General features: G+C 46.7%; 1 protein-coding gene across 1 annotated transcript in view; it reads right to left on the bottom strand.

Moving 5' to 3' along the window:
- Positions 1-261: 261 nt before the first annotated feature.
- The window catches only part of LOC119442129 (solute carrier family 22 member 8), a 33055-nt gene continuing 13129 nt past the window's right edge, over positions 262-20187 (bottom strand). Inside the window, exons 6-12 of the mRNA XM_037706882.2 lie at positions 19819-19987; positions 17721-17850; positions 11649-11773; positions 7133-7347; positions 5326-5507; positions 3692-3910; positions 262-1719 (exon numbers count right to left, since the gene is read on the bottom strand). Of these exons, the coding sequence (XP_037562810.1) occupies positions 1672-1719; positions 3692-3910; positions 5326-5507; positions 7133-7347; positions 11649-11773; positions 17721-17850; positions 19819-19987 (1088 nt within the window). The 3' untranslated portion in view covers positions 262-1671. The remainder of the gene's footprint in view (positions 1720-3691; positions 3911-5325; positions 5508-7132; positions 7348-11648; positions 11774-17720; positions 17851-19818; positions 19988-20187) is intronic.

Below are 20187 nucleotides of genomic sequence, written 5' to 3'. Positions count from 1 at the left end.
AATGTGAGGTTAATGATATGGGAAACAGCTTTCACGTGATTACCTCTCTTCTCAGTATCTCAAAAAGTGAAAAGAAAAATACTAAGTCAACATTAGGGGGTCAGACGACCCATCCGGCCTTTAAAGTTTACTCTTTTCATCCCGCAGGACTTCTGTCGGGCCGAAACTAAGAAATGTCATGTGGTCGTAAGAGCATGGCGTTTTCTCAGCGAAGAAACCCAAATGATGCACGATCACTACATACCACAACATTCACCAAAATGAAGAGAGAATAAAACTGGGATTTTATATCAGAAAATTCACTAGCGGATACGCGAACAATATCAAGAAATCGGAACAAAATGACAGAACACAGCAAAATGCTCAGTAGAAAAAGGATGCCTTCCAAGCCGGGCTCACACTTCACACTTTTTGAAGATTCTCGAGACACAAACATTTCCGACACACAGTAAGTATCCCATCTGCTTTTCGTTGTCAACTCTGTGGCGTAACAAAAAAAGAGAAAGAAACACAGCTATCGTGTTTTTTTAGTGCGATTTCTAAGTAACACCACCAAAGATAGCTTGCATGTTAGGTACGTTGGCGTGCCCACAGCGATTTCGTTTTCTTTCTCAGTCCACCAATGACCAAGAAGAAAGGAGGCCATCGTTTCAAACGTACGCGTTTGCTTCCAGTCACAGAACATTTGGCACAACGGTTTTTTTTTTCTTTTTTTTTTCGGCCGCGACTGCCACTTGTAGGCTTTTAGAACACAGACTGAGAGCAGTACGGCAGTTCAGCACGACACCGAAGCCATGCACGTCACAGCATCTTCTTGACGTTGCCACTGAGCCACAGGAAATCACGATGCGCGTCGTCAGATGCTGCCAGCCGGCTATCAACCGAACAGCGATGAGGAAGAAAGACTAAGGAACGTGTGGCCTTGTCAAGGTGTGTTCGTTCGCAGGCTGATGAGTACCTGATGTGACGTGCTGCTCGCAGCGTGCCTGATCCCCTTATATTTCACACGCGTGCGCGGTCTTTCCGTCGTAAGCAATGGTTCCTTGAGAAAGGCTCCCGTTGTTCCACGTGCGAGCAGATTTGTGTTTGGCAGAAATGAAATAGTTCTGAAGCCCCTAGCAGCGAAGTATAGCCGTTTCTTGGTTTCGGCGGCTTTGCGTCTTCTATTTTCACAGCGACCTTTATGATTCAAGCTAGGTCAAGCCCGTGGGCAGCATTCGCAATAACAGCTATGCTCGGTCAGACATATGTGTGGCAACATGCGGAGCTCTCTTGTCATTTCTGTTTTTTTTTTTTTTTTTTTGTCGATTGTACACACTTGCCAGTGGAATGTGTTCCGCTTTTGCACACGCCGTGGTTTTGCCGCACAAGCAGCACCGCCGAGGTCAGTGATGGCTTACGATTTCCGCCAATCAAAGCAAAAAAAAAAAAAAAAAAACGAGAATATTACCTGAAGGTGAAATACCCGGAAAGAGGAAAAACCTAATTCCAGGATCCCTTCAAAAATGTTTAGCGGTCATCTATGGTCAGTAGGCAGTTGTAGTCCTATACTAAAGCGCACACTGACGTCGTCGAACGGTGAAGACTCGGAACTCAGGCACGTGCTCTCGGTAATGTTCGGCGCCTGTTTCATCCCTGCTGGGTCCCGATGGCTTCGTTGCTTAGAGAACTTCACAAGCGCGCTTGCAAAACGCTGTTGCTGGGTGAGGATTTCGCCTCCTGGAGGAAGAGCGAGAGAAAAAAAAAAGAAGCAATGTGAGGCAACGCGTATGATTAAATGATCGTTACCACAAAGGTCATTAGAATACATCACATTGCATTTTTACGATGTAGCGAATACCATTGCTAAATCAGGCATCGTTAACTTCCTACAGACCACTGGAACTGCACCATCAACAGCACTATGCGTACGTGTGACGGACGTGTTTTCACAGAAAAATCGATGAAACTCGTGACCCTCGTGACGATATCGGGAGCAGAACTCGTTTGCTGACGTGAATCGTCCTGCAGGTTCTGACGCAAAAGAAAACTCAGTTTATCTGAGCCGCTATCAAGGGCACATACATGGTGTGTTTCTTTCTCTGTATTTTTTCTTTCATTCTTTCTTTGTGATAAAAATGGCCTGTACGTGCTTTCGGGCAACCGGAGCTCGTTATGTACGACTTTGCTGTTCATCAGGTGCTACTTGTGTGTGTGTTTTTTTTTTTCCCCGCGAATAGCGGGCGCACCATCCCACACCTTAAGAACAAGCACCGGTGTCATTAAGACGGCGCTTCAGGATCGCCAACAGTCATATTCTCAGCGTAATGGCCACATTAAAGAGCGCAAAGCGGCTCATTGTGCATAGAGGTATCTGTTCTTTACTTATAACATTAGGGCTTGGTCGTTGCGAATCACAAGCTGACGTTCGGTGTCATTAATGCCCTGCTCAAATGTCGTCGCAAGACTCCGATCTGCTTGGCCTCGGCATCAGCTGATTCAGTCGTTTTAAAGCTACGTGCGCCATCTGTCCTTATTCGTGCGAAGTATACGAACAAGAATCCTGAGGGCGGGATAATACAAGCATGATCAGCGGCCGTGATATAAGTTCGTTGTTGTTCTTCTTCTCTATGAGGTTTTACGTTCCAAAACCAGTTCTGATTATGAGGCACGCTGTAGTGGAGGGCTCCGCAATAATTTTGACCACCTGAGGACAAGTTCATTGTAAGTTACTGCACAAATTGTAATCAACATATCCTTTTTTATTCTTCTCCCTTTCTTTTTTTTGTGTGCCTCACGTTGTCAATAACGGGACGAAGTCCTCTGACATGTTGCAGAGGTAAGCTCGAACCTTGTGAGAAGTAGGCGTTAATCGTACGCAGCCAACGTTTACCCACTGCTGTGTAAAAAAAAAATATAATAATTCCGGGGTTTTACTTGCCACAATCGTGATTTGAGTATGAGGGACGCCGTAGTTGGGGACTCCGGGTTAATCTCGACGACCTGGGGTTCTTTAACGTGAACGCAGTGCACGGTACACGGGCGTTTCTGCATTTCACCCCCACCGAATGCGGCCGCCGGGGCCGGGATTCAATCCCGCGCCCCCGACCTTAGTGGCGCAACGCCATAGCCACTACGCCATCACGTATAAAATAAGAGTATAGCTATAAGCGACTATTAAGCAGGAAGAAAGTAAGACTGCTGCCCTGCAGTGTGGTCTGACTAGATAGGCATCCCCTTTAAGATGGCCTGGTGTCTGGTGCAATCAAGCTCGTTCCGTCTGTGTTCCCCCCCCCCCCCCTTTTTTTTTTTCTGAGTCTACTATTGACCTCTGCAAACAGTGCTTCGTCTTAAACCACCAAATCGTAAAAATATATCATTAACTAAAACGTATTCTTCCTTTCCCACTGTGTGTCTCCTACATTCATAGAAACAATCCGTCAGCCGTGTTTTATTATTCTCTAATGCAGAATCGTTTGCCTTTCCCTTATTATTTTTATGTACCAAGGCCGCGTACAGGGTAACAATGTCGCCTTCGATGAATACCTTCCGAATGAAATGTGAAGGCAAAAAAGTAACAGCAGGCTAAAGGTGTAAAAGATCATAGCGATGTTTGTTTAGTCCGTTTGTTAACTTGTTTTCTTGTTTGCTTGTTTGTTTGCTTGTTTGTCTGTTTATTTGTTCTAGAAGGAAGCGAAGTATCGTATCGTACCATTCCGTTTGCTTCTGTCTGGCGTGCCTTGCGGCGATTCCTTCGCGCGGACACGAGCGGACAGAAGCAGAACGACTGTCCCAGGGCGAAGTTCTCGCTGTCTTCAATGCTCTGAGGCAGCGCCTGGTTGAGAGTCTCGGGTAGGCAGAAGAGCAGCACGCCGGCGATCAGGCTCAACACACCCATCACCATCATGGGCAGGTACTTGTCGTACTCGGTCTGCAGTTGACACGGGAGTGACGCAATTTGAGTTATTTTGCTAATCGGAAGTGTACACACGGTATGTACATTGCCCTAAGTTGTGGTAAATTCGGGACTGTGACGCTGTACATCTGACTGTCTCTATATTTGACGTTACGCTTACAACCGGCCCACGTATTATAAGACTGAGATAATATTATCTGACAGTTTCCTGATTTTGTTTGAAAGAATATAATGACTATATTGAGCCATAATTCTGGACTTCACCTTGTCGGGACAATCATTCGTGCTGCAAAAGGACGATTAGCCGATTATTCTGTCACGGTGATCCTTCATTCAGCAACAATGGGAAATAATTACAACAAATGATTGAGGGCCTTAATCGAGAAAGTGTAAGAGTGTGGTTGAAGATTAATATGCAGAAGATAAAGTTATTTTCAATAGCATGGCAAGGGAACAAGAATTCAGGATCGCCAGTCAACCTCTAGAGTCTGTAAAGGAGTACGTTTATCTAGGTCAATTTCTGACAGCGGACCCTGATCATGAGAAGGAAATTTACAAAAGAATAAAATTGGGCTGGAGTGCATACGGCAGGCATCACCGAAATCCTGACTGGGAGCTTACCGCTGTCGTTGAAAAGAGAAGTGTACGATCATTGCATTCTACCGGTGCTATCATAGCGGGCAGAAACTTGCAGGTTAACAAAGAAGCTCGAGAACAAGTTAAGGAAAGTGCGATGGAACGAAGCATGTTAGGCCTAACGTTAAGAGACATAAGTTAGTGTGGGCATAAAAAAAAGAAATAAAGATAATATTGTCCAGCCTGCAACGTTAAGAGACAGGAAGAGAGCGGTATGGATGAGAGAGCAAACGGGGATAGCCGATATTCTAATTGACATTAGGAGAAAAAAAATGGAGCTGGGCATGCCACGCAATGTGTAGGATGGATAACCGGTGGACCATTAGAATTGCAGAATGGATACCAAGAGAAGGGAAGCGCAATCGAGGACGACAAAAAGCTATATAGGTGGGGTGATGAAGTTAGAAAATTTGAAGGTGCAAGTGGGAATCAGCTAGCGCAATACAGAGGTAATTGGAGATCGCAGGGAGAGGCGCCTTCGTCCTGCAGTGGACATAATATAGGCTGATGATGACGATGATGATACCTTCATTGAATACAATGCGCCAACTGCAATTGCCAAAATATGCTGAAGATTATTTAATTTAGATTTCACTGTCCATATTCTGCTATGCCCGAGTCGGTGTAATATTTATAATGAAGGGCTGGTTGGGACACGCCCGAAGTGAATGTCAACTTAATTGCAACAGGGCTAGAAATTTCAAGGTAAAATTTTGTTTAAAACGTGATAACGTGCTGTTTAATGCAGGCAGGCGTATGTCCGTATGCCAGAAAGGGAAGCACAGAGCGCTTACCAAGGACGCGACTTGTGCCCCAAGGAGGCTGCCGATGTCGCCCACGAGGCGCTGAAGGAAGAGAATGCGGCCGCGGATCACGGTGGGATACAGCTCCGACGATGTTTGGAACGTGATGTTGTAGCCTCCAGCGAAGGACATCATCGAGATGACGCCCATCACCAACGTCCACGTCTGGTTCTCTGTCAATATAGAGAGGATCGAGGAGGGTAATGTTAGGACCTTCGTGCGCTTGAAATGTGCGCCCCACAATTCAAGAGTCCAAGCCAAGAAACGTTAGGGTTGCCTCAATTACACGTTGTGTTTCTTTTGAGGAGCGCAGTCCACAGTCAGAACAAGGGCGAATACTCGGGGGTGCAGACGTCAACCTAATCACGCACAGGCGTGATTCATCTGTTCATGTGTGACTATGTAAAACGAAATCTTTACACAGTACATCAAATATATCTGCTGCTAGAACAAGCTTCGTACCAATAGGCGTAGCCTTATTTGCTAACATTGCTAGGCAACCTTGACTAGTCAGTTAGACAGCTGTATGAAGTGATGTCCCGATTGTTGGGAAATTCGACTTGCTTTTAAAGCCACCCGCTGCCCAGTGGCGCTAATAGTTCTGATTAGACTTCAGGTTGGCATCAGCTTTCATGTGATTTGTCGCACAAGACTAGAGCTAAGCTTCAGCGTCCCGGGAGGCTGGCGTAGACACCGAATGTGACAAAGAATTAAGCAGCTGACAATGTCTTGTTAAATCACCAACGAGCTAGGAACGCAAGGATGTCGCTGGGCGAATCGAAGACGTAGGTAAAGCACAACTCCTAGTTTTTCTCCAACCTGAGAATAGCATACACCCACCAAAGCTTGCAAACCGCAGGTCACTCAGTCAGAGACCGACCGAAGAGGAGAGGCACAATATCGTCGCGTCACGTCAGAAATAAAACTAACGATCCAAGGTGCTTGTACAAACACAAATAGCCTGCTTGACTACATTGAAGGACGTTGCTGTCCCTAGCAGCAAAGTTAACTCTACAAAGGTTGAGGAGTGCACCTTCAGCTTTCTGTATTTGAAGAGAAATTATATTTAAATTGGAACGATTGTCAATCACTGCAATAACCAGTAGAAACTGGAAAGCATGCGGGAAAGGACGGACAATGGCTGCAGCATGACATATTGTCGCAATCTACATAGTATACATCAATCTTCGATGGCACGAAAGCCCTGTAGTGTAATACTCGCATCTTACGTTCATACTCCACCTGTATGAAGTAAGCTTGTCTATAGGGTGTTTTTTATCTGCACCATTTTTTAATTGCATCTGGCAGATAGCAAAATTTTAACCATTGAGCTAAATTACTCGATGAAAGGCTATTACTTAGACGGTAAATCAGAATGCCTCATTCAATAACTAGCATAATTGCACGAATTGACTTTTTAATAAATTTACGGCAGATATTTCAATCTACGAACTGTAGCTAGCGAGTTTGCAAGGTATATCGACTTCGAACTAATTCTGAGGATGGCACCAGTTTCGAGATATGCGCCGTCACACTTACGATAAAAATGCGCTGCTGTTCCACTTAGTTTTTAATGAAAATGCTACTTTATGCATTTAAGCACGAAAGTAACTGGAACGCCAATGCACTTCGTCAGACACATTGAAAATTAATATCTCAAAACTCGTGTAGTCCTGAGAATTCTTTTCACGTGGATACGCCTAGCGAACTTACCGGCTATAATTAGAAGATTGAAATATGTGCCTTAAAGTAACTAATTTATAAAATTAAATTATCTTAAATTAATTAATTAAAGTACCAGTTCGCACGATGGCCATGAGCAGGCACACGGCTCCCCCGAGCAGCATGAACCCAGCGTTGGGCCAACGTCGGCCCAGGATATCCAGCGCCGTGATGCACAGGATGTTGACGGGCATCTCGAAGGCGATGGCGATCGAGTAGATGGCGTACAGGTTCAGCCCCAGTCGGCCCAGGCCAAGTGCATTCGAGTTGTAGCACAGGCACACGATAAAGCTGCGCGAACGAGATCACAGAATATATTGCGCGAAATGAGACTTACCTCAAACCTGGGATTCAGAGACGTCAGACAGCGTAGTACGACAGATACAGAAAAGAGGTCGCTATGGCAGATAGGTAAAACCGAAAAAAGAAGCATCCGATTTACAACGCTACGCTGGGGGGAGACAGAGTGATGGGAGACGTAGTACCATAGTGCATTACACAAATTCCGCTGCCTGCATTTTTAAGATAGTGCAGTTATGCCTACAAATGCATGGAACTTTAAGCAAAAGAGAATGGTTGTTTGGGTGCGTCTAGAAAAATGTCCATGCGTAATAGCGCCTCTTTCTCCTCACAACCACAATCTCTCTCTCTGCCAAAGCTTAGTTTGTAGAGGATCAAATACGTGCCTTAGTGCACCTCCAACTAGTCAAATCAACAAAAATTGGGCTTTCTTATATGCAACATTTATCATCTGAGCCTTTAGTCCTTCCAGTCTATAATTATGAAAGCATTACCAGAAAAAAAAATCACCGCCCAAGCGCTTCGTACAGATGGTTAACCAGCGAAGCTGAAACGTGCGGCCCCAGAAGAAGTAGTTTATTGATTTGAAAATGTAGAGAGGCCGGCCGGAATATGGAGCCTCTGGCCTGCTACTCTACGTAAGGGAAGGGGAAGAGGGGAAGAAAGAGGGTCACAATGGGGGATGATAATGGGAGGAACTAGGTGAAAGGACACATTGCACAAATGTTATTACAAGCGTGAGTCCAGGCCCGTGTCGCCTAAGAAACGTGAAAAAGCACGCATTGCCTCTATTGTCTGCCAACTATGTGGCCCTGCGCCTAGCAAGAGGTCCTCTGACGGTGGTCTACTATATAAATGCCTCACGGTGGCTGCCAGTGTGAGTCTTTCGCGCGCATACTCAGGGCCCACCACGAGCACATGGTCTATATAGTCTCTATAACACCACACACTGAACATTCCGGGGAGTCTGTCCGTCCAATGATGTGCAAATATTTGCGCGTGAAAGCGACGCCTAATCGCAGTCTGTGTATCAGGCATGTATGAGGGCGTGGAATTCCACGCAGAACAGGAAATTGCATATCGGGATCCAGCCTTTTAAGGCGAACGTGACGAGCGTCTGGCTGGGCTCAGTATGATTTCGTCGCACTCCTCATTAATTTCGACACGAGGCATGTGATTTCCGGTCTAGAGAGCGGCACTACAGTTCGCAGGCCATTGCTGAGGGCGCGCTTTACTTCAGCATCGGCCGTCTCATTACCATTGAACCCACAGTGTCCCGGGATCCATTGGAACACTATGCAGTGGTGTTATTCTTGAGCACATGAAAGTAGCTCGGTGATCTGCAGTGCCAGAACCTGATTCGCCACATCTGCGGGGAAAGATCCTCAAGAGTGGTGCATATTCACGGACTTCAAAACCCGCGCTGCGAATTTTTAGATGCTTCGTGCGGCCCCAGTGTGGATCACTGGGTTATTCCAGACGGTTCATTAAAGTATTTCTCAATAATGAGGTTACACACATGTTCGGCTGCGACGGACGTCACTGATGGTATTCCCGCAGGCCGCCGTTGTCGCTTGCGATTGTTCGAAATTAAATTGCTTCAAAATTCAATCTGTCCATCACATAGGACAATGAATGGCTCATATCCCCTTAAGCATTGGCTCATACCCCCGTAAACGTGGCCCTACCCATTACGATGACAGAAGAGAAGTGAAATTCTACGCTGGAGTGATGAGTCACGACGGAACCAGCTGCGGAAGAAGACAACAACGACGAACACGGGAGCTGTGGCACGAGCGCGTGCCAAGCACGAGCACGAGCGCAACTCGAGGGGTGCCAGCGAGCCAGCTGCGGAAGTAGACGACGACGCTCAAGCCAATGCTGATGATGAGAGTTTTCTGTGGACAGGTGATACGCTTGTTCCTTTCGCCTAGCCATATTAAGCTTAGCTTTAAAAGAATAACAGGACACCTAAGCATTTCTTATCACTTATGAATGCTAAAGCATTTAATGTCCGATTGAACGCCGCTGACTGGTCCTTCTAGTTTAGCGCGGCGAGTAATGTAACATAGCGCTACGTTCTGTCCGAGTCAGCAAGCAGCAGCAGCAGCAGCCTGCGGTGCCAACGCCGCATGCCACCGACGTCCTGCGCTACGAGAGATTTAGGAAGCAGTAGCGCCGGCAGGCGATAGCGGCACGTCCTTTACCGAGCCAGCAAGCAGCAGCAGCCTGCGGTGCTGGCTCGGGCACCGCGCGCCGGCTTCCGAGAGCGAGAGCGAGGGTGACGTGGCGTCGCGGCAATGCCCTCTCCCCTCACTTAGCATCTGGCACGCTATCTCGGCAGCGGATGTTCCCTTTCGTCCGGTCTGCTCCGTCGAGGCGCACTCGCTACGTGGCGTCGCAGCCAATGGGACTTTAGGTGCCATTTAGCTGCTACTGACTACAGACGCCGGTGTTTTCGCTCAATGGACCATTTACGCTTTCGCATCAATATAATTGCTCTAGCATGAAGTCATCTTACGTGAAATAGGTGAAAATGTCGAACGGACACTGCACAATTTTAATGGTTTAGTTTCACAACGTGATTCCACTTGGAATCACTAAGCACCTAAATGGCTGCGAGGAAATGGTCGGACCTTTAAAGTCGTATCAGGGACCTGTAGCTGGCTTTGTGTTACTATTCCCGTTTGCATGAAACGGTTTACGATCTGTATTGGAACTTCCTCTGCTATCGTCATGTCAGAAACAGTGCGGAAGTCTGTCAAAAGACTCCCGTGCAATTGGTATATATGACGAAAATTTCAAACCACCCGATAACAATAAAATTCCGAAAATTTGCTCTTTCTTCTTTTCAGTCGTCTTCACATAAGTGCTGGTTGTCTGCACACAGCAGAAGAAAGATTTATCTTGAAACAACGTTATAAAACACCATATCCTCACAAAGCGGCATTCGGGCGACACAACTTCGCATGGCTGTGTGGCCTAGTTTACTTGTATGAAATCTAGATTAACGTGGCTTCTCTCACCAAATGTGCGCGGTGCTTTCCGTTTTTCACGTTTTTCTCCTTATAGATGGCAGCAGTGTAACTGCTTGTGATTTTGGGATGTTTTTAGTGCGGCGCTGACCTTTTTTTGACCTTGACATTTTTTTCTGTTTTTAATTTCCTTCTAGTCATGTGATCATTCTACGTGCTTGTCTGACATGTTGTGTCGCGACAAAAACAAAGCTTTTCTCCTCAATTTCTAAATTTAAACCAGTTTTATTGTGTAGAATATATTCGGTCTATTTGTAAATGCAGTTACGACAAGCAAGTGATTCGAAGTGGAGTCACAGGGACTGAAAGGGTTAGAGTTGCGAACCGTCCCGACTTTAGCGAGACCATACTGAATTTTGAGAAAAAGTCCCGAGTTGACCAACTGAATTTTTAGAAAACGTCCCGAGTTGACCCAATCGTGGGGGGAAGGGGGGGGGGGGGGCGGCCGAATGTCCTGACTGTTTTTTTTTCTCGACTCAATAGCAATCAATAAGCCAGATTTTCCTTTCTATAATGAGTGACAACTTGGTTGCGTGTTATCTTTTGTCTTAGGTTGCGTAAAAGCAGTTTTGTTTTTGCCGTGGTTATATAGTTCTGTTGTAGGCCCTGAACATTCGCAGTACCTCCATCTGTAATGGTAGCCGTGTTAGCCTGGCGACTGCTGCAGCTTTCTAGACGTAAGTCGCGGCATGGTAGGACTAAAAAGAAGTGTGTGCAACTTTGTTGCGCGTACCGACAGGTGGCTCCTGGCACTGATATGTTTCGCTGAGAAATAACCTTTAATGGCAATGGTAAACCTTAAATCTGTGTTCATATCTATAAATAAGTTGCTCTGTATTTTAGTTTCTGAATACTTCTTCCAAATATATTATTGTGAATTCCCAGAAATATAAAACGCAGGTTATACTAACGCCGATTCTCTCGAGTTGGCCGAATAAGGTGGGATGAAGTGAAGGTAAAGTTCCTTTAAAGTGTTTGTTCACTGTGCAGAAAACTAGCGCGCATCCAAAAAAAAAAAAAAATGGCGTGATGTTTAACATTCATAAAGGGGCATCCGATCGTTCTTGTGGTTTAGAGTGTGTAATGATGCGCTGGGCTCTTTTCCGCGAACTGAAGGAAGGAAGCGCTTTGTGCTACGACATAGTCCTGAACAATTTACGCCCGACAACCCGAATTGAATGGATCCTTCCTACCGGGTGCCGCAGAAACTCGCCCATAAAGATAAGGTGCACATAAAAAGTACAGTAACGCACTTACCAACCAAGATACGATAGAATGACTATCTTGCGTAGCCTGGGATACTTGACCACGGCGACTGTTGTCTTCCAGAATCCGGTCTTCTGTTTCTGGTCGTTGCCCTGGGGATCTTTGGATGCTGGGTCCTGAGGGGGTAAATATGCCAGCAACGTCGTAACTCCTCTGCATCTTAGCAGTCACCATAAAACTGCCTTCAGTGTGCACCGCGATATAGCCTGCCTGACCTCAGTGAGGAAGGCTCTCTTTAGTTGAGCCAGCATGCGTTTATGGTCATGTATCATATAGGCAAACAGAAATGCCTTTAATTATCTATCCAGTAAGAGGCCGTGAACCTCTCTATGTTCTTCTCTCCGATAGTTTCTTCCAGCTACGTACAGCTGCCATTGGGTCAAAAGACACAAGGAGGGGTAAGAAATACTAGGAACTTGCGTTTACATTATATTAAAAAAATGGGAGGACGCTTAAGCTTCGCCTTTAAGAGTAGAACGCGATAGCGTTATCGGGACCCGTTTGCATCGCAACGCGCGGCTGTAGGTCAAGTAGAAATGCTGGAAAAGGGGTTTGTGTTTGAGTTTCGTCGTAGCAGAATTAGGTTTTCTCGTACATTCAAATTACAATCCGACGCTGATTGGTAAACAATCTGACGGCGAATCCGACGCTGAATGGTAAAGTCGTACTTTACCATTTTCCTGACGGATTTCACCGTGAGAAATTCAATTTTTATTCACCAGAACCTTGAACCACATGGAGGGCCTGCACGGTTGCGGTGGTTGGGGGTGATTTTCTCCGCCACTCGCATCGCATGCCCACGCCGCTTGCCGACGCCGGATTTTCTGCGACACGGGGCCCTTAACGCTGTCGTGTTAAAAGCCGCCAGATCCCACGCCCTGTGGGGAACGTTGTTATGCGAAGCAGAGTGCGGGGAGCCGATCAACTTAACGGAACGACCATGAGAGAACCAAGACGTAGGCGGCTGTTTCGTGGCTTACATGACACGCATGTCATGACATTAATTTCATGACCTCTCATTTATGTCCGAACCCATTTCAGTGGCTCTTAGGGGCGAAGCACTTTAGGGCCGAGCCTTGTCCCTCATCGTCCGTTGTCCGTCCGTAGCTCTGGTTTGTATGGAGACCACTAGGGCCTAGGGCTATATAAGCGCTGTATATACTGTACACATGTACAGTATATATATGTATATTTATATGTATATTTATATGTATATGTATAGTATATGTACGCGAAGTTCCGGCTTCCCGCTTCGCCGGAGAATGCTTCCGGCGTTCTGCCACTGCTTCACGCGCTCTCGCCGCCTCTGGGTCCGCTTGGCGGCGTCGCCATGCTGCTGCGCTGATCACAAGGTAGTCTTAATGAAGGGAAAACGAAGTCCACACCTCAATACCATATACGACCAATTAAACAACATTCTATATACTGTACACATCTGTTGTAACTCATTTGCATGTTAGAGTGGGCAATCTACGGGGGATTCATGGTTACCCGAATGATCCCATTTTTGCTGAGTCATGCTCATGACTATGACTTCTACTATCATCCTCTAGTGTTTCCTTCACTTAGTACCCATGGCAGAACTCATTTCAGTGGTCTTTGAGTGTTAATCACTTCGCTGAGTCATTGTCATTTTCGCTGAGTAATGCTCATGACTATGACATCTACCATCATCGTTTAGTGTTCCCTTCACTTAGTACCCATGTCCGAACCCATTCCACTTACATACCAAGTTAACGAAACGACCATGAGAGCACAAGGACGAAGGCGGCTGTTTCATGACCTGCATGACACACGTCTTTATATTCATGTCATGACCTATCATTAATTTTTTTCATACACTCTTGTCATACTATGACAATTTTGGTACTTACATACCAAGTTAACGAAACAACCATGAGAGCACCAAGACGTAGGCGGCTAGCTAGCTAGATAGATAGATAGATAGATAGATAGATAGATAGATAGATAGATAGATAGATAGATAGATAGATAGATAGATAGATAGATAGATAGATAGATAGATAGATAGATACTGCCAAAGTGGCAAATGTTCGCCAAGAAATGCTTGGCATTTAAAAATTAGTGCACCATTTGTTTATGAAACAGAAAAAAAACGTTTGAAATTGTAGTTGCTAGAAAAAAGATGGTGCAGGCGAATACGCAAAAAAAAAAACTTAAAAAATGTACACTATAAGAATGTTATGAAGCCCAGGTCAGACGGCGGCAACTATTTTTAGATATAGGCCACCTCTTTATCCGGTATAATAGCATTAGATGCACTCACACATTTGGAACTTCAGTTGTGAACTAAATTCACGCATACCCGCGCGTGCAGGGAGTTTTTTATCGTTCAACACGGTTGCTGCAAGTCTGCGGCGCACTGCAGAGGCGAGCCCATGCAACAAAAGCACGTAGCTGTCTTGTTTTGACTGCCAAGAAATGTAAGCCGCGCTGTCATATCTGTGCGGCAGTTTTTACCCCCTATTACATATACTGTGAGACGTCGGCCGATGCGATGCCTTTATTTCCGAGCAGCCGCCCGAGTCAGAGACGAAGCACCGCACGAGACAAAAGATGATGATGAGTCGTATGTACAAATGACGACGACGATATGCACGAAATGCGCTCACACTAACTCCCCCCCTTCAGGAAAGCGGTCAGCAAGACCGCAAGCTAGAAAGGGTAGGTACGGCGAATGTAGGGTTTCAGGCGAGAGACGTGAACGATTTCCGTAGTGCGGCGGCGGCGGTCAGTAGCTGAGCTGACAGGAGTGACGTGGTAGTTAACGGCCGAAGTTCTTTGCAAAACGGTGTAGGGGCTGAGATATCTGTGGAGAAACTTTTCACAGAGGCCCGGTGCGCGAACAGGTGTCCACAAAAGAACTTCGTCGCCTGGGCGGAACGAAGCAACGCGACGCGTCGCATCATAGCGAATTTTCCTTTTGTCCTGAATTCGTAGCGGTGTTGGCGCGGGCAATTTCACGGCAGCGGGCGATGCGAGCAGCAAATTCTTCAGGAAGAGACGCGGATGGAGCAGCAGGTGCTGAAAGGAGTGTAGTGTCCAAGACTAAAGACGGCGCACGACCGTACACAAGGAAGCAGGGACTGTAATTGGTTGTACGTTGGACGGCAGTATTGTACGCAAACGTCACGAAAGGTAGGATGGTGTCCCAGTTGGTGTGATCGGGTCGAACATACATTAACATCATGTCGGACAAAGTTCGATGAAAACGCTCGGTAAGGCCATTTGTTTGCGGATGGTACGCTGATGTGGTCTTATGGGTGGTGTCAGAGGCCTGGAGGATTTCACGAAGGACATGCGAAAGAAACGTCTTGCCACGGTCACTCAGGAGCACACGAGGTGCGCCGTGGCGCAAAACGATACCATGCACGAAAAACTCGGCGACTTCTGAGGCAGTACCAGAGCGAAGAGCAGCTGTCTCAGCGTACCGCGTTAGATGATCCACTGCGGTAACGATCCAGCGGTGACCAGCGGGCGTGAGTGGGAGGGGTCCGTACAAGTCTATGCCCACAATTTCGAAGGGGGTGGACGGGCATGGTAGAGGCTGCAGAGGACCGGCTGGAAGGGATGTCGAGCGTTTTCTGTGTTGGCATGGCGCGCAGGAGCTAACGTATTTGGCGACAGAGATGGAAAGGCCCGGCCAGAAACAACGCGTTTTGATGCGGTCGTAGGTCTTAAGAAAGCCGAAGTGGCCAGCCGTCGCGTCGTCGTGAAATGCTTGTAATACTTGGAGTCGAAGTGAGCGAGGTATGACTGGTACCCACCGGTTACCGGAAGGATGGTAGATTAATCGAAATAACGCTCCACCCTCAAGCTTAAAACGTGAAAGTTGTCGTCTTAAGCGACTGTTGGGGGGTCGTGCCAAGCCAGTAAGTCGGTCGATCAGCGTTCGGCAGTATGGGTCAGTACGCTGGAGACTGGAGTGAGACGAGGTCAGTGGACGGAAGAAAGTCAACTGAGGCAACCGCCTGTCCCGAGCTAGATGGCTAGATACGACCGAGCTGAGTTTGACACATATTTTCGAGCGAGGGCTGTAGTGTTGGCCTTTATTAGTCAGGGAAATACTGGTTGTGTTTCAAATGACAGTTTGCGACTTTTTAAAGGAGCATTGAGCGCAGCGCAACAGCGCTCGGATAGCTAGGCCATATACCACTCGTTATGAAGTAATGCAATGACTGGTCAGAATTAGCTATTCTAATATTATTTATTTGTGGCATTGAGATAACTTTATTGCTATAGCAATTGTATGGACACTCCAAGCGGATTTCTGCCATCGCCGTCGTCGTCGCCATCGCAGTGAGGTTCCGTATGGAGTCCAACGGCGACGAAATCGTCGCCGCGCGTCGTATGCTGTATGTGCGAGTGAAAGCGTGGGGGGGGGGGGGGGGGGGGACGCGCGCTTTCACGGGGATCGAACGCACGGCGGAGAGCAAACGCGACTTCTTCCGTCGTGCGAAAGGCCGTGGAGGGACGGGAGGGAGTGAGGGGAGGCGACGTTTAGCTGCGGCACCAAATGCGTATTTATATAAAAACGTTTCGAGGCGAGAAAGTGGTAAAGACTTCCGACGCTGCTCGACGAGTGTCGTGTTCTGATCTCGTCGAAAACCTCCGAGCCACCCCCAGAGGCACCGGCAACAGTCACCAACGCCGCGCGCGTTCGGTGCGAACACGGGCAAAACGCCGACGGCGTTTACAACAGTTCTGCGCGTTGCTGGTGCTGCTGCATGTCCAAGTTTACACAGCTGATAAAACTACTATCCTTACTCCGTATAGCTCTCTACTAATTTGCTATCGCAATTGATGCTTCGCCTTGCGGGTGAAACTGCGATATTTTTCTTTTAATTCAGATATTCATGGGCGCACGTCTGCTCATCAAAGAAATTAAGTCGAGAAACAAATATTTTGTCTCATTACCCCTTCAGCAAAAGAAGACAGAAATTCGGCGATTCCGCTAACAGTAGATCTCGTGAGCGTACCACTTAACTAGGAAAGGGGTTGAAGATTGGTTGGAGCTGGCACTTTCGAACAGCGTCGCCACGATCAAGGACAACACATACACTGCATGTCTCACTTTGAAAGGCCTTTTAATAGCTGGTGACACGGCATGTCGTATCGCCGAAATTAAAACTAGAACACTTCGCTACACAGCAACCTCCGAAATCTGAAGTACATTTTACTGCGACAGCAGCTATAAATTCGAAACACTGTTCGCTGTGTGCTTCCGTTCATTCTTTACGTTACGCTGTCGTCCTCAAGCAGTCTTCGTCAAGTTATTCCCCGTAGTTCTCAACTTAACCGTCACCATATGGCAACCGCCGAAGTATACCACAGTGGCTACTGCATTGCGCTGCAGAGCTCGAGGTCGTGGGTTGGACCGCAGGCATTTCGATGAGGTCAAAATGCAAAAAAAAATTTAAATACGCTCACGCATTTAGATTTAGGTGAACGTTAAAGAACCGCAGGTGAACGCTACAGAACTTAGCTCTAGTGAGAATGAGTGCAGAAAACCGGACAAAGAAGAAAAAGTAGGAGACCAAGAGGCGATACCCTGTTTCCTGTTTCTTCTTCTTGCCTTCACTCATTCTTAGGTGCGTTAATTCACGAAAACTTTAGGGAATACCGACACGCCCAAACCGCCACCCCTGTGATCCATTCAGACACTGAGGACTAGGCATCTGTGCATGTTTTTGGAGTCCACCGCCGGCAATACCGTATCGGACGAAGACCATCAGATGTGTGCATCGCTAAGGAGAAGTGGTTGACAAGGTCGTGGCGTCCGTGGCAAGAGCATATATTGCTGCTATATTGCAGTAGATGAGTTGAAAGCCGGAAAATCACTCATGTCGGCTGATAAAAAAATCGAATATTTAGTAAATTAAACGTGTGTAGAACGTTCCGTTACTCTGCCGAGGGGGGGGGGGGGGGGTGGGGGGGGGGGGATTCGCTGTTGCCATAGGAGCAGCAAATTTCTTTCGGATCGAGTGTGGCCTTTAATCACTGGTGTACATATAACACAAAATACTTTGCAAAGCAGCTTACCTGCAATAGTTCGTTGAGGCGCTCTTCGCTGACATCCTTCCCGTTGAAGCGGGCAATTTTCTGGAAGGTCTGGAGGGCCTTCTTTTTCTTGCCAACGGAGAGCAGCCATCCAGAAGACTCTGGAAGCCACCTGTTTTGTTAGTGCAAGGAGAAAGGTAGGGGAGTGTGTAAGCGAGTGAAGCACGTGCAAGACGACGAAATAATTTTAAAGAGCATTCGTGCTTACTGTCATGCAAATGCTGTTGGTAAAGAACAAAGCCAACAAGTCAAAGTAAGGGGATTTGGTTTTGCTCTTGTGCCAGCGTCTGCAATATTAGTGTGGTTCTGGCTAGGACTGTTGTGTTTTAAAGGCTACAGCCATGCCATAGGAATCCTTGAAGATACAATAAAGAAAAAAAAAACACTAAACAAGTTGAAGAGGAAGCTTTAGAGGCAAAGAGGAACCTTTAGCGCTACGCGACGGCTCCGATTCTAAATACATGGGAACGGAGAAATCGTATTTCTCGGCAACCACTGCATTGAATTTTATGACGTTTGTGACATTAAAAAGAGAAGTTAAAATGTAGGGAATGTAGGCAGTGGATTTAGTATTGAGGCTGTCACTGTTTTTATAATGTTGCTAAAAATTGCAATGTCGAAAAAGAAAACAAAAATTTAAAGTATCAAGTTGACAACTCCGCAACTCAGCAGTAAAAAAGGATATCACAACTCCGTACACGCACCTAATGACAAGTCTAAAGCTGTCTAAATTGGTGTATTTCTTACACCGCTCTGAAATTTAGCGCTAATTTGAGAGTACGAGTTCTGCGGAACCCTCGCAATTATCGTAGCGATTTCGTGTAGGCGCTATAATAATATATCAAGTTTATCCGCTTCAGACACTCTAAAAGATGGTGTTCACAAAACTTCGATGTCTGTTTTGGTACAGAGTTACAGATTTGCAAAATCTCGTGCTTCAATTTTCTTGAAACTTGCCACTATTGGAAAATGTTTTGTAAAAAATTCCGGTTCTTAAATTAAAATTCTGCTTCCTGCAAGAAGTTTATTTCAAATTGGTCCAGTGATATTTTTCGTATAAGCGCATTCCTGTGCTTTGCATGTATTTAAACAGGGAAATCGAAGTTGGCCCCAAGCTAAAGCTTTTTATTGAGGAAACTCTAGTCCCTTCGAGGGTAACAATTAGCCGCTCTTCTTGGGCGATCCAACTATAGAGAGCTAAGGTTGGATCCAAGTATAAATTGCTACACTATGCACCACTCGTGAGGGAAAGGATGGAAACGCAGAATCGTCGTGTCCCGCCCCACGTTATTACCCTATGCGTTGGGCGAAGAACGGGGAGCACGAATGACGGAGACAAAACAAACTTGCTGCCACATTACGAGCACTAGAAAAGCGGAGAAGGACCGAATCCACGAAAACACGCGATTGCAATCTGCGTTGGTCCGGATATGTTTCGGTCGGCACTGAGCTGTCCTTCGCCCAAAAGGCTCGATCACTACCAAAATCATGACTTATATGGATCCGGGGCCGAATTCAGAAAGCTTTCCGTTAGTAAGTGTTTTTGTCATCGTCTGTAGGCGTTTCCGCTAATATGTCTGCGTCACTCGACTTTTTTTCTTACGAACAATTTTAACATAACAGCTTTATGTGAATACGGGTCACGAACTGTTAGGTCGCCGCGACGCTGAACAGTCTGTCGGCTCACAGCCGCCTTGTAGATGTGTGGTGGTGGTGGGGGTGAAACTTTATTTCCGAAAAGGTCCTGAAGGACACCCGACTGTTCGTCAAGGTGTAGAGGGCTCCTCCCACGTCGGGACGGGTAGCCCTAGGCTCTCCGCCGCTTCGCGGACCTTCTGGACAGCCCAGAGTTGGTCTTGGAGCTGTATACTGTCCAAATTTAGTCAGACTTACAAAAACGGCAAATTTACCCGGCGGGGACAAGGAGACCTAGACGGTGCCTTTGCATTTTCAGCGGCGGGCGCGAATAACATGTTTACGCAACGGCGTGCCGTGCGGTGTATCCGTGAGCTGTACACTCGATCAGACAAAGTGTAACGGCCTTTTTACGGTCAATAAAAGCCGTCCGAATGGCACCCACCAGAGGGAGAGAAGCAGGACAGCGTCCACAGCGGTGTTGGTGATAAGGAGGCCCCTCCAGCTTTGAATGAGATAAGTGTACCAAGGCAGCGCAGTGGCCAGCACGGACCAGTTGATAGCCCACAGGAAGGCGACGAGCGTCCGCCGCTCCTTCACCGTGTACTCTAGGGCTTCAGCGGTGCAGAGCATGGTGGGAAGGAAGAAAAAAAAATTAAAGTCAGCAAGTTTCCCGAACCGATAAGCAATGTAGACGGCTTTGTGATCATTTTCGTACATGCACTTTCTCGTATCCCAAGTGTTACTCACCCAAGATAAAGAACGAAAATAAGGGCACACACCCGAATGGTAGGTGAAGGAGTGTTGTAGGCAC

This window comes from Dermacentor silvarum, chromosome 2 (assembly GCF_013339745.2).
Source record: "Dermacentor silvarum isolate Dsil-2018 chromosome 2, BIME_Dsil_1.4, whole genome shotgun sequence".
Lineage (NCBI taxonomy): Eukaryota > Metazoa > Arthropoda > Arachnida > Ixodida > Ixodidae > Dermacentor > Dermacentor silvarum.
This window is presented reverse-complemented; position numbering and strand designations above follow the sequence as displayed.